Below are 13308 nucleotides of genomic sequence, written 5' to 3'. Positions count from 1 at the left end.
GACTATAGTGAACTGTTCTTCCATTCTTCAACTTCCTAAGACAACCTTAGGTGACTGACTTAGTCTCTATGGATCCCAGGGACAGTCATATGAAGAGGAATGGAAACACAGTACCAGACCTTTCAAGAGGGGCTTTCAAGGTCCCATCCAGATATGAGACGTGACTCTGAATTGTGATAAACACCATCAGAGAGTATGACCTTTTCTCCCTAGGACACGCTATCCTGACACTGCAGGGTTGATGGGGAATATTGGGAAGCAGGGAAAAGGGCAAGGCCTGGAGTCTGACCTCCTGAGTTTGAATTCATCTTTCAAAGTATGTGACCTTGAGCATATTACTCAGCCTCTCCTGATGTCATTTCCTTATATATAAAATGCAAACATTACCTTGACCTCCATCATAACTGTTGGGAGGATTAAAGGTACAAAGACATGAGAAGCATGCCAATCACTTGGGGCTCTGGCATAAGGGAGCATTCGGTAAGCGGCATCTATTAATGAGAACCAAGTATTCTCATGGGGCTGGTTCTACTAAAAAGCAGAAATATGAATGTCATCAGAATGCTTGTCAACAAGCCCTCAAGGACATTGAAAGAGTGAACGCAACAGTTTACTACTTTTCGAGGTGGCTTCCTCAGATCTACTTTGACTGATCACGACTCTTGGGACAAAGGGCATTTGAAGACAGCTGAATGGGCTGCCTGTGCACATGCAAATAAATTCCTCGAGCCAGTGCAGCCCCTACCTGGACCAGCTGGAGCAGGTAATGGAGCACGTCATCATCCTCCAAGCTCTCCAGTTTCTGGACTGCAATGGCTCTCACGTTTTCATCCGAGAAGTTGCAGTCCAGGAGCTGCATGGTTAACCCCACATCCAAAGCACTCTGATCCCAGACCTCCCTTTTGGCTAATAATTGGTATGTTTTGGCCACAATTTCTTGCTGTCCCCATTTCACCGAGCTAAAGAGCTTAGGATACGCTTTGGGATCCTTCAGGCTTTCATATCTGAAATGCCAGAGCAGTTCTTTGTCTTCAGCTGTGAGTGGGTTAAGCGGATCCGTGGCTATGATTGCCTCCAGTTGCTTCCGAAGCTGATTGGGCATTTCTGCCCGAACCCGGTCCCCTTCTGGGTCAGGGGTAGGCCGATGCTTAGGCAAGGCTATGGGGTGGCAGTAATTGTCCAGAAGAATGGAGATGGACATTGAGTTCTCCTTGTCCGGGTTGGTTGCCGACGTGAGCTTGTCGGCATTGAAGCTCCCTTGGTCTTCCCCCTTCCCGGATAACTGCCACATGTGGAGCACATACTCGCCATGGCGCAGGAGGAAGCGGTGGTCTATCAGCAATAGGTTGACATAGTACAGAAGCTGAGCTTTGCCTTTGGATTCGGGACTGGGCATCTCTGCAGAGGTCTTGCCAGACAGTGCTGGAGCTTTGCCGCAGTAGATCTGGAGGTTCAGCAGAGCCCCTTTGGGTAAGTCTTTGATTTTAATACTGAACTCAAGCCACACGTTCCACAGCACCTCCTCCGTGAAGGGTTTGGGGCTGGTTCTCCTTTGGCAAAGGACTTGCTGCCCATACTGGATGTTTGCCTCCACAAACACCGTGAGGTCAGCGGTCCGGGGCAGGACAGGGATATCAATGCCTCTGATTTTGACCCTGAACTTGCGGTCACAGTCCCACAGGGACACGGTGAACACACTTTCATGGTCCTTGCCGTGGATGGTCAGCTGCTCGTGGTAGCCAGTGACTCCCGTGCAGTCATCCACCAGCGGCCACTCTTCCTTCCTCACCTCGTCCAGGGCTGGGTCTGGAGGAGTGTCCAGCACAAGGTGAATCTCCTCCCCGTTCTTGAGGCACTGCCTCACCCACTGGAAATTTTTGATGGGCGTCTCACCCACCAGGTACTCATCCCGGCCGCAGACGCGCAGCACAAAGTCCCGTTCGTTCTGGCTTTCAGGGATATCCATCAGAGATTTCTTCTTGGCCATCTTGGTAAAGAAGCTCTGGAGGATGGTGCCTGGGGTGTCATCGGCCGAGACCTTGATGGTCTGGCTGGTGGTGCTGCGGTGAATGACGATGAAGACGCAGTTGTTAGTGATCTTCTTCAGAAGGTACTCAGGGAGGGGCTTGGATGTCACCCAGGGGTGCATGGCGTAAAGCTTGGGGTCGCGGCCGGCCACCTCGGCCATTCGCGGGGTGACCAGGCGGCGCCGCGTGAACTCCAGCTCATCGTCATGCACGTTGCTGACGTCGGTGACGTCGTAGCCGATGAGGGCGTTGAGCTGGCGCTGGAAGGCCAATGTCTCCTCCGAGGGCGCGTGCCGCTGCACCACGTGGATCTGCCCGGGGCTGCGGTGCAACACCTTCCAGTAGCGCAGGCAGTCCAGGGTCTGCACCACCTGGTACTTGTCATAGATCTCGTACCACTGCCCCTTCTTCTGGTAGAGCAGGAGGAAGTGGTCGGGGCCGAGCCGGTGGTAGAAGTCCGCAGACACGCTCGTCTCCAGCGCGCGCAGCCACACCTGGGCCTTCATCTGCTCCACATTGCCGTGGCCGGCCACGTGCAGCAGTGCTGTTTCGGGGGTCTTGGTGTTGCGCTGGCTGGTGGGCAAAACAAACTCGATGGGGATGAGCTCCATGGAGGACAGGCTGGCTGCCGTGCTGCGCGGCTTCATCCTCCGACGCCTGCGGCGGTTGTCCTCTCTCAGCACCACGGGCTGTTCATAGTTCTCCAGCTCCATGCCCTATGCGACCTGAGGGGTAGAGAAACAGGGGGCTCCGTCACAGGGATGGCACTTGTCCTTGACATTTTCCCATGAGCTGGCGGCAGGACACAGTGTGGAAGAATGACAAGGACATGAGTTCGAGGATACAGGGGCTTTGGAATCCTGGAGCTGCCACTTAGAATCCGGGGGGCTGGGGGAGGGGGGCGAGCTATTGAAATAATCTTTGAGCCTGTGTTGCCCATCTGTCAAATGGGGCTAACAGTACCTCAGACGGCGGAGGTCAGGGTTAAATAAGGTAATGTACTTGTTGAGTGTGGGCAATGGGTACAGGGGATTCATTATTCGTTCTACTTTCTTTATGTTTGAAAGTCTAATTTTTAAAAAAGAGAGCAAAGTGAAGCCCTGATCTAGCGTAGTGTCTGACGTCCTACAATGGCTGTCCGTGGTAGTGGTTGTTAGGCACATTGAAAAGCATGGATGAGTCAAGTAATCCAGGTAAAGGACCAAGTCCTCCTTTACAAGATGCACTCTCCTTTGAAAACAGGCTTTTGACTAATTTCCTCTTTGTTCAGCCTCATATTTCTCGCGGGAACCCAGACACCTTATCCAACCTGTCTCACAGGCCCTTTTCAAACTGGACCAGGTAGCGGCTCCCTGGTCCACTTCCTGTCTTTTTCTTCCTAGTTAGGAAAGGTAGTCTTTTCATTGATAAAACCCAAACAGATCAGAATTGGTGAAGCTGCACTTAACATTTGCAGATATTTAAAATGGTGAATCATATAATTTGTAAGTGTCGTGGCTGTCATTGCTCCCTTAGAATGGTTTCTTAGGGGGGGTCCCCAGGACAGTACTCTCCAAATATGAACATTCAGATAATTTTAACTTTGTACTAGTTCATTGCATCTGCCTCTTGAGAAGCTGCAGGATGGAAGGAAGGACCTGCTGTTTGACCCCAATTGATTATTTAACTTCTTTTTTTTTTTTTCACTATAGAACAAGAATTCACCAATTTATTCTCAACAATTTATTTACCTTTTCTACAAATATTTAATAAGAACCTACCTTTGCAAAACATGTACATGTAAATGTGTTACTGCAGTAATAAACTCTTCAAAAATGATCGAAATGCTAAACATATTATTTTTGTTATTAATTTTTTTAAGTTATTTCCCCAATAAGATTTTCTTTCCTAATGTACAGCATGGTGACCCAGTTACACATACATGTACGCATTCTATTTTTGCACATTATCAGGCTCCATCATAAGTGACTAGACAGAGTTTCCAGTGCTACACAGCAGGATCTCATTGCTGATCCATTCCAAAGGCAATAGTTTGTATCTATTAACCCCAAGCTCCTCAACCAGCCCACTCCCTCCCCCTTGGCAAAATTGAAATGAGTATGGTATTTTTACTTTAATATTTTGTAAGATATTCTAAAGAAGAATCAACTATTGAAACAAAAATTAATGTTTCAGAAAATATTATACTTCTTAAAGGACCAGTGTTAGTGAAAATCACAACTACTTATTTCCTTACGAAATAGTGGAGCATTTGATATACAGCAAAAAGAAGAGTTGAATAAAATATAAGAAAGACAGGTTTCATTAGATGCAAACTTCTGTTCAAATCTTGGCTTAAACTTACTTTTAAAAACTTCTCTCACTTAAAAAATTCTGAAGTTACACCTAGTAAATACATGAAATCAACTGTCCCAAAGAACTGTCCCTTGCCCCTTAAAACCTTCACTCTTTGGTCTTTTGCCGCATTGTAGAACAAAGAAGGGAACTGTAAGATCTGTTAATGTTGGCACTAACTTAAAATGGGTCTAAATTTATGCAACATGCAAATGCTCAGCAATCACTTTTGCCTCGGTAATATCAAACAGTCTTACCAGATATGAGATGCAGATGAAAACAGGCTGGCTAAATACTCACTGCTTTCCTTCATGGTTGAGGCTCTGAAGCTTTCTCTTTTTATGAGACGATGTTAGAAGTACCACATTCGCGAAGCACGTACTTGTAAGAACCTGAAGGCTGGCTGGCACTAGGCCCCCACACCCTCCCTCTTCCTCCCAAACAAAAACAAAACAGGACCGATGCACCTGCAAAGCTATCGCCGGAACCCCGTGGACATGCACACACACAGGTTGGACGAGACAATGAAACAGAGACATTCAGTGGCAGTATCATCAGAAGAACAACAGGTCCAGATAAAAACATTCTCGCTCAGAAGGAAGTGTCACTATTCCGAGTCAGACCCAACAAAGGGCAAAAATAGAAGCAAGTAATACCTGATAAAGCAGCGGAGGTGATGATGCTGAAGGATCATTTGTTTAATTTCTGAAAACAAAACAAATTCAGAGCTACCCAGTAGGCTTCTAAACTCTTCCGCTTTTCTGGGTCTCCCTTCATATCCAGATGCAGAGGAAGTGTTGCAGTTACCAGGAAGGAAGTTTTAACCAAGTTGATTATACGTGCGATTGCTCATTTTAAAAGTGTCAGAAATGCATTTCCTGTTAAGGCGCACACACAGAGAGAAGCACGAACGGGAGCACTGTTGACTCTGTCTACTTTTTACTTCTCGGACCCATTTCTTTAAAAGTGGCGAGAGAGTGGAAATGAATTGCAATGACCTAGATCCAAACGAAAAATAATTCCGGAGGTATAAACACACGAACTATTTTTCTAGCTAGTTCTTGGGAGAAGAAAAGGCCTCAGAGCCACGATATTAGAGAAACAGCCTGGTGGGAAGAGTTTAAAGAGCCAAATTAAACCTGCAAAGCCCATTCAAGTAATTTTCCCTCTTGGGAATGCAAATGACCCCTTGGCCGTACCCTGTAGCTGAGGGCTGGGGGAAGAGAAACTTGTTGATGTAGGGGACTGAGTTATCAAGGGAACATTTTCAAAGACGAGATCTGGAAGTTCACTTCCTTAGCTGGGTGAGACAGTTCTCTATTTTTTTGCACAGCATTCAGGCTCCAAAATATCACTGGCTCAGACTGAAAGTACTCTGTGTGTGTGTGTGTGTGTGTGTGTGTGTAGTGGAGACTTACTGACAGCAAAGATTAACTGCAGACAAATAGAAGGAGGTTGCTAAATGCTATAGAGGTGAATGCAGCCACACCACCAGCTAGAGTTGCTGGAGATGGCCTCCAATTCCCAGGGGCATGGAGAATTCATAGAAAGTCCATCGTACATCATTTTTACAGCAGCTCTGTCTCTTCCAGGTGACCTCGAACTCCTTCTAGATCCTCTCCTCCATCCCAGAGTTTCCTCGCTTCTTCCTCCAACCTAGGCTCTCATGGACTCCAGGGGAGCCCCACAGACAACAGACAGAACAGATTTCTTGGAGATGGAGAGTGAAGATTTACTCTCAGTTACTCTGACACGGAGAGAAATATTTGCTCCATCCCATCTACTTCCTTTCACATTGGCCCTGTGGATCTTGGCTTCCACCCGTGGTGCTGTAGTAGCTGACATCAGCTGGCAAACTATTTAACTCAAAGGTTGCCTCCCACATCTTTAGAGGGATCTTATCAGCTTCCCAAAGTGCATCCCTTTGTCGGAATACTCCCTTAGGAACCTGGCAGCTTGGGAAGCCTCAAAGTTGGCCTTCTTTGGTTGGTTGAGGGAGGGACCAAAGAGCCACACCATAGGTGTTTACCAAGCTGTGCTTCACCCAGAGTGTGAAGAGGGAGGGGTAGGTGGGCCTGGTGGGGGTTTGGTGTTGGTTGGGCTGACCGCAGAGGAACCATGAGCTTGGCCAGCTCTGTTCCTCAGATCATTCAACAGATTCCATCCCTACCCTGGCTCACTCCTGCTCAGGAGGTTGAATCCCACCCTGACACCACACCCACACACACACACCCACACCCCCCCCACACACACCCACACCCCTACACACCCCACACAAGTTACTTCAGAAACGCGAAACTCCAGCTCTTAGATTTCCTTGCTTCCGTAGGAACTACTCAGCTAAGTCCAAATATGCAAAGGTTGTCTGCTCTATGACTAAACTTGCAAATACTTTAGGCTTTTTTGGTGGTTTGAGATGAAGAAAAGTACCCTGCTCTTCCCCCAATCCTAATATAGCCATTAAAATTTGACTACACACAGTAAATGTTTCAGGGGAGAAATAATGGCCAGTGTCTTCTTACTGTATGTGGATACCTCCTCCATGCAGAGGAATTCTTCACTCACTGGGGCCTCTTCTATCCCCAGATTTTTTTTCAGGCTAGAAGACCCCTTCGACATCATCACTCTTCTATTTTATTAATATGTTTTTCTCTTTTCTTCTCCCCACCCCCTCTTGTGAATCTCTATGCATCCAGCACCGTGTTTTAGGTATAGGAGACACACACAACATGTTGATTGAAAAAAATACAAATAGTCCAGACTTTGCTTATCACATCCAGTCATCTTGGGAATAACAAGATTGAACAGATTAGAAAACAAGAACACAGTGAGATATGTTAATGGTCAGTAAACAAAGTGAGTAATTTGCTATGAGGAAGGCTCTTGGTGACAGCCTTCAGAGAAATTATTTATGGCTTAATTGGAGAGATGAGACATGCAGATGAAAAAAATAATGTGCAATAAAGTAGTATGTAGAGGCCAACTGGTCACAATATATTATGTAACGTTCCTTATGTAATATGACAGTTTACTATCGATCACTTTGGCTGGGATTTCTACAGTTTTACATATACAGGAGAAGGTCCAGGGGTTAAGGAAAGAAGAATCAGAGAGAAAAGTCTTTAAGTCAAAATGTATTTGAGAGACACTGAACTAGACACTGATCAGTTCCCTGAGCTGAAGGGTTTGTAAATGAGTGATACAGGAAACTTATTTCCTGTCTTGGCTCATGTAAATAGCAGCAACATTTGTAGGATACTAGTGCAACAGATTAAATATTTGTGTCCCCCCCCATTCATATGTTGAAATTCCCCCCCCTCCCCCACCACCAAGTGGTAGTATTAGGAGGTGGTGCTTTGGGGAGATAATTAGGTCATGAGGATGGAACCCTCTGGAATGGAATTTGTGCCCTTAGACAAGGGACCCTGAAGAATCCTCTTGCCCTCTTTCTGTCCTGTAAGGACGCAATGAGAATATAGCAGCCTACAACCTGGAAGGGGCCCGTCACTAGAGCCTGACCATGCTGGTACCCTCATCTCCGACTTCTGGCCTTCCAAACTTGGAGGAATAAGTTTGTTGCTTGTAGATGTGCAGTCTGTGGTACTTTGTTACAGCAGCCAGAACCGACAAAGGGGTAAAATGAAGAGGTTCCTCAAAGCACCAGACAGTGCCTGTATCCCCGAGGGCCTGGGATGTACTTGGAGCACACTGGTTGGGAAGCTATTGCTAGATATTGTTCCTGAGTAGGGTGGCTGTCTGACTCAGACATGTGGGTATTTCTCAGCTTGCCAGAGCACTGGAACCCATCTTTTTATATTTTCAGTCCAGCCTCAGATGGCTTATATAATGATATAATAGATTTAAGGGCATGTTAATCTAATCTAACAATTTATTTCACTCTCACACCTTGCTTTGTGGTCTAGGCACAAACGCCAATCTTTTTTTATTTTTAATTTTTTAACTTATTCTTTTCTTTTTACAGCTGCACCCAAGGCATATGGAAGTTCCCAGGCCAGGGATCAAATCTGAGCTGGAGCTGTGACCTACGTCACAGCTGCAGCAACACCTGATCCTTACTCCACTGTGCTGGGCTAGAGATTGAACTGACACCTCCACAGAGAGAAGCCAGAACATTAACCCACTGCATCACAGCGGGAACTCCAAGCATGCTTTCTTTCTTTTTTCTTTTTTTTAATTACTTTTAAATTTTATTTCTACTTTCATGGCATAGGGAAGTTCCTGGGCCAGGGATCAAACCTGAGCCTCTGCAGCGACCCAAGCTGCTGCAGTTGGATTCTTAATCCACTGTGCCAGAGCTGAAACTCCATAATACAATTTTTAAAGGTTACCCTTCATTGACAGTTATTACAAAATATTGGCTGTATTCCCCATGCTTTACAATGCATCCTTATAGCCTATCTTACAGTCAGTAGTTGGTGCTTTCCACTCCCGGATTCCCATGTCCCCCACCCTCCACCCCTGCCCACCCCCCAACTGGTAACCACTAGTTTGTTCTCTGTAGCTATGTGTCTGCGTCTTTTTTGTTATTTTCACTAGTTCATTATATTTTTTAGATTCCACATACAAGTGATATCATACAGTATTTGTCTTTCTCTGTCTCACTTAGCAAATGCTAATCTTTATAAAGCTTTTTGATCTGTATCTGGCAAGATGAAAGAGAAGCATCCCGGTACTGTAGAAGCACTAGCAATCAGAAAGACAGACCTGGGTTTATTCCTGCTTATTCTCTAGGCCTAGTCTATGCTAATTCATCTCTCTGTTTCCTAATCTGCTGAAGGGATAACAGCCCCCCTACTTGTCTCTAGGAGGTTGTTATAAATTTTCGATGGAACATAAACTTACGTAATTGTACTATGCAAGACATTGAATTGGATGTTGTAGAGGACAGGCAATTTCAGTTGTCACATACCAGTACAACCCACAGATGAGGAAGAGGCATGTCCCCTTTGTGTTTCTTTTTCAGAGAGAAGAAGACTTTCCCAGAAGCCTGGGTTCCCTCCTGTCTCTGGTCAGGCTTGTGGCAAGTGACCCTCTTTCTCTCAGCCAATCACTGAGAAAGGGGATAGAATTACATGAGTGGTTTAAACTAATCAAGACACCCCCTGCTGAGTTCCTGGTTGGCAGAGAAGGGTGGACCCCAGAAGAGAAGGTGAGGGCTCTGACAGTGGGAACTAAGGGGTGCCAGGGAGGACAGCTGGAGAGTTTGTCACAACCTTGAATGCCCTTGGAGGGGTAGACTATTATCACACCATGGGGGCAGAGGGGAGTCACTCTAGGGAAAAGAAGCTACAGGATGCCCATCACAGTCACCCCTGACAATTCCCCCCCAACCCCCTCTCTCCATCCCAAGAATCTATAGCTAGAACCAGGTGCCTGTGGGACATTCCAGCCCTGTGATCAGAAATTTGCCAATGAGGGCACTTTTCTCAATATCCATGTTCAGTTCAGCTTTGCCAATACAGTTTATTTATTTATTTATTATTATTATTATTTATTACTGAAATGAATTTATCACATCTGTGGTTGTATAATGATCATTCACAGGATTTCCATCCCATAACCCAAGCACACATCCCCCCACCCCCCAAACTGTCCCCTCCAGAGACCATACGTTTTTCAATGTCTGTGAGTCAGCATCTGTTCTGTAAAGAAGTTCAGTCTGTCCTTTTTTTCAGATTCCACATGAAAGCATTTGAAGTTAGTGTCGCCAATACAATTTAGTAAGCACTCTACAAATTTCCAGAAAAGATTTTTCTGTAAATTGATGTTTAAGGGTCCAAATTCCTTAGCATGAGACCTCAGACCCTTTTTGATCTATCCCTTATGGTCTGTTGACTCTCCTACGGTATCTGTAAGGGACTGGCGTGTCTATTGATTTTGGTATCTCCTGGGTCCTGGAACCAGTCCCCTGAGGATAGTGACAGACCACTGTCTGCAGTTTGCACAGCCTCCCCTGGGAGGGCTTTCTAGTTCAGGAAAGCACAGAGTTAGGACAGCTTTCCTCCTTAGTGGTCCCCACAACGATCACAGAAATGTTACCATCACCAAGAACAGACTCTTCCGTTGCACTTTCCACGTCTTATGTTATTTGAACCACTTTATTCATTTAATTCTCACAATATCCCAAGGAGAGGGCGTTACTATGACCCCCATCGACAGATGATAAAAGTAAAGAACAGAGGAGTTGTTGAGTGGCTTGCCCCGGGTGCCACAGCTGTTACGAGGCCGTTATCCTAGAGCTTCTCCTGGGGGATGATGGCTATTCATGAGTTCTTGGGGACAGTGACTGTTCTGTTCATCTCTGAGTTCCCCAGGGCCTACCACAGTGCATGACGTATCCAAAGCCAGGGCCTCTGTAAATCTTTGTGGCATGGATAATTTGTGCCGAATATTCCTTTTTTTGAAAATCAGTGGATTCCTTTGCATGTGTAAGAAGCAGCAGGGAGACTGGGTGATACTCCTGCAGCCTCACGGATCACCCTAAACCCAGGCATCCCCTTCCTCCCATGGAACTGCCTAACCCTCAGCACTGCAGTCTAGCTCCTCTGAAAACCTCAGAACAGAAAACTTGGGAGCATAATGGTGTGGAGAGTATGGAACCTGGGAAAGACCCCAATTTGACTAATGTTATCAGGAACTACAGTGCTTAAGAAATATCCCCTTTATAGTCCCTCTGCCTGATCCAGTTTATTAGTTCTCTTGGTTGTTCCCTTATTAATAGCGACGGAAATAAAAGACCGAAAACTGCCACACCCTTGTGAGCAAGAAATCCTCCCTTATAATGGAAACCCAGGCCCATCCCTGGGACCCTGCTTTCTGATTACCTGCAGACTGTCCAGTATTTTTATCTATCTACCTACACACCTGTCCAAGCACCTACCTGTCTCTCTCTGCCGTACACATAACACATACCGTGATCCTGGCAGACAGAGCTGTTTGCCATAAACAGGGAGTGAAGTTTCCAAGCCAAAGATGGTGTCTTCATTCCTGGGCTGTTTCCTGTTCGAGGGCATAGCAGGAGAGAGGAAGTCTTAATAGGCTGGCTTGCATGGAGCCGGCTGTCAAAGCCCTGGTCCTGAGGCTTAAGGGTGGCACAATAGAAGCTGCTTCCCAGGCCATCATATGGGACCTTGTTCCTTCCAAAGCCCTGTATTCTGGCTTAGAGTCTGGCAGCCGTCACCTCCCGCTGGAAGGAAGCACGGAGGATGCCCTGCCACTCCAGGTTTAGAGAAAGGACGCAGGAGTGGGGTGGGGCCTGGGAAGGGGTTGGAGGCAGGGGACCTGAGCCAGCTTTTCCTGGCTAGGGAGGCAGTGATGTCACAGCTCCCACCCCAGGGACCCACCCGCTGGCCCAGCTTGCATGTCTCCTTGGTCTATACCTGGGAGGAATCCGTTTCGCCTCCAGAGCTCGGGCCCGCCTTTGCTGCAGTTACCCAGGTCATGTGTCTGTTTAATCCCATGAAGATTTTCTGTTGATCAGGCAAAGCCCTGATGGCTGTATCTCAGTGAGGCTCTGAGTTCCCTGAGTGAGCCTGCTCTCCTCCAGTCCCTGCCCGCCACCGCCTGCTATACCATTTCTCCTTTTTCTTTTAAAGTGGATGCCTGGGCACCCCTCCCCTCTCTCCTTCCTTCCTTTTCTTTTAAAATAGTATTTACCGACACGAGGGAGAGGGGCTTCTGCAAGGCTGGAGGAAGTGCTGAATATATTTCTGAGCATCCGCCAAGCTGGCCACTCAATGGTCACTTTTTTGTACATGTGTTATGCACACATCCATATACAGCCACAAAAGTTCAAAATAGTATTTACCTAAAATTATTTTTACTTAAAAATGTCTACAGTTTAAGAGACTTCCCCTCTTTTCTTGATTACGTGGGATTTTTTCCCCCCTCCTTTTTTCTCTGCATCCTTGCACTCTTCTTTCCATCTGAATCTTGATATTGCAGGTGGAGGCCAGTGCTGGACCATTGTGTCTCCCTCTCACAAGTGGTGGCCTCTGCCCAGAAGCTCCATCATGTGGCGGAAGAGCCATTAGGCTGGAGGAGTGTCCTCAAGGAAATATGGTCCCGTTTGGAACTCATTTGGGGGGAATGGGGTCTCTGCTCCAAGCTGCTGTGTGGCATTCCCCTCAATGACCCATTGACTTACATGTTCATTACCATTTGTTCATGCCTTCATTTAACATTTATTATGGGATGTCACCCGAGTGCTGGCAGATGGAGCCGCTGTCGGCAAGGACCTTGCAACTTGGAAGGCAGAGACCTACCTGTCCTCATCACACAGCAGGAATAGGAACTGGCCCCTCGGAGCTGCACAGGGAAAGGGTAATAGGAGTTCTGAGCATGAGGCTGTCTTTTCTAGCAGGGCCTTCCAGAGGTACAACAGCTCAAACTGGACAGGCAGGGTTGGGGGCATGGGCGGGGGAAGAGATTTCCAGGAGAAGGAAAAGTATATGGCCGTCGAAGCTCAGAAGAGTGGAATTTCCTCAAGTAGTCCAGGATGGGAGAGAAGGCCTAGAGAGGGTGGGCTATGTCCATGTCATGCTCTCCCTGCTGGGACTTCTGCAAGAAGCATTCTGTACGAATTCTTAAGCAACTGGAAAAGGCCAGATTGCACGGGGTTGGGGTGGGAGTAGAGACAGGGTTACAGAACATCATTATACACCACCCCCCCCCGCCCCAGACCAAGCCCTACCTTTTTTTTTTTGCTTTTTAGGGCTGCACCTGTGGCATATGGAAGTACCCAGGCCAGGGACCAAACTGGAGCTACAGCTGCTGGTCTACACCACAGCCATGGCAATGCTGGATCCTTAACCCACTGAGTTACGCTGGGGATTGAACCCGCATTCTCATGGATACTAGTTGGATTCATCTCTGCTGCACCATGGTGGAAACTCTCCCCCTTCAGTTTTAACATTGCGCAGGGTTC

At 46.9% G+C, this 13308-nt stretch overlaps 1 protein-coding gene across 5 annotated transcripts in view; it reads right to left on the bottom strand.

The window, feature by feature from the left end:
* PIK3CG (phosphatidylinositol-4,5-bisphosphate 3-kinase catalytic subunit gamma) overlaps positions 1 to 11947 on the bottom strand; it is a 50539-nt gene extending 38592 nt beyond the window's left edge. The window contains exons 1-3 of one of the 5 annotated variants that reach the window (XM_021102203.2): positions 11762 to 11947; positions 11295 to 11381; positions 746 to 2752 (exon numbers count right to left, since the gene is read on the bottom strand). In XM_021102203.2, the coding sequence (XP_020957862.2) occupies positions 746 to 2740 (1995 nt within the window). In that variant the 5' untranslated portion in view covers positions 2741 to 2752; positions 11295 to 11381; positions 11762 to 11947. 5 annotated transcript variants of the gene reach the window in all.
* Between the last annotated feature and the right edge of the window lie 1361 nt (positions 11948 to 13308).

This window comes from Sus scrofa, chromosome 9 (genome assembly GCF_054392235.1).
Source record: "Sus scrofa isolate SSC_HxYL_T2T_F1_AM1 chromosome 9, Sscrofa_HxYL_maternal_Yorkshire_Landrace_v2.0, whole genome shotgun sequence".
Taxonomy (NCBI): Eukaryota; Metazoa; Chordata; class Mammalia; order Artiodactyla; family Suidae; genus Sus; species Sus scrofa.
The sequence above is the reverse complement of the archived record's forward strand: the minus strand, read 5'-3'. Positions and strand labels throughout refer to the sequence as shown.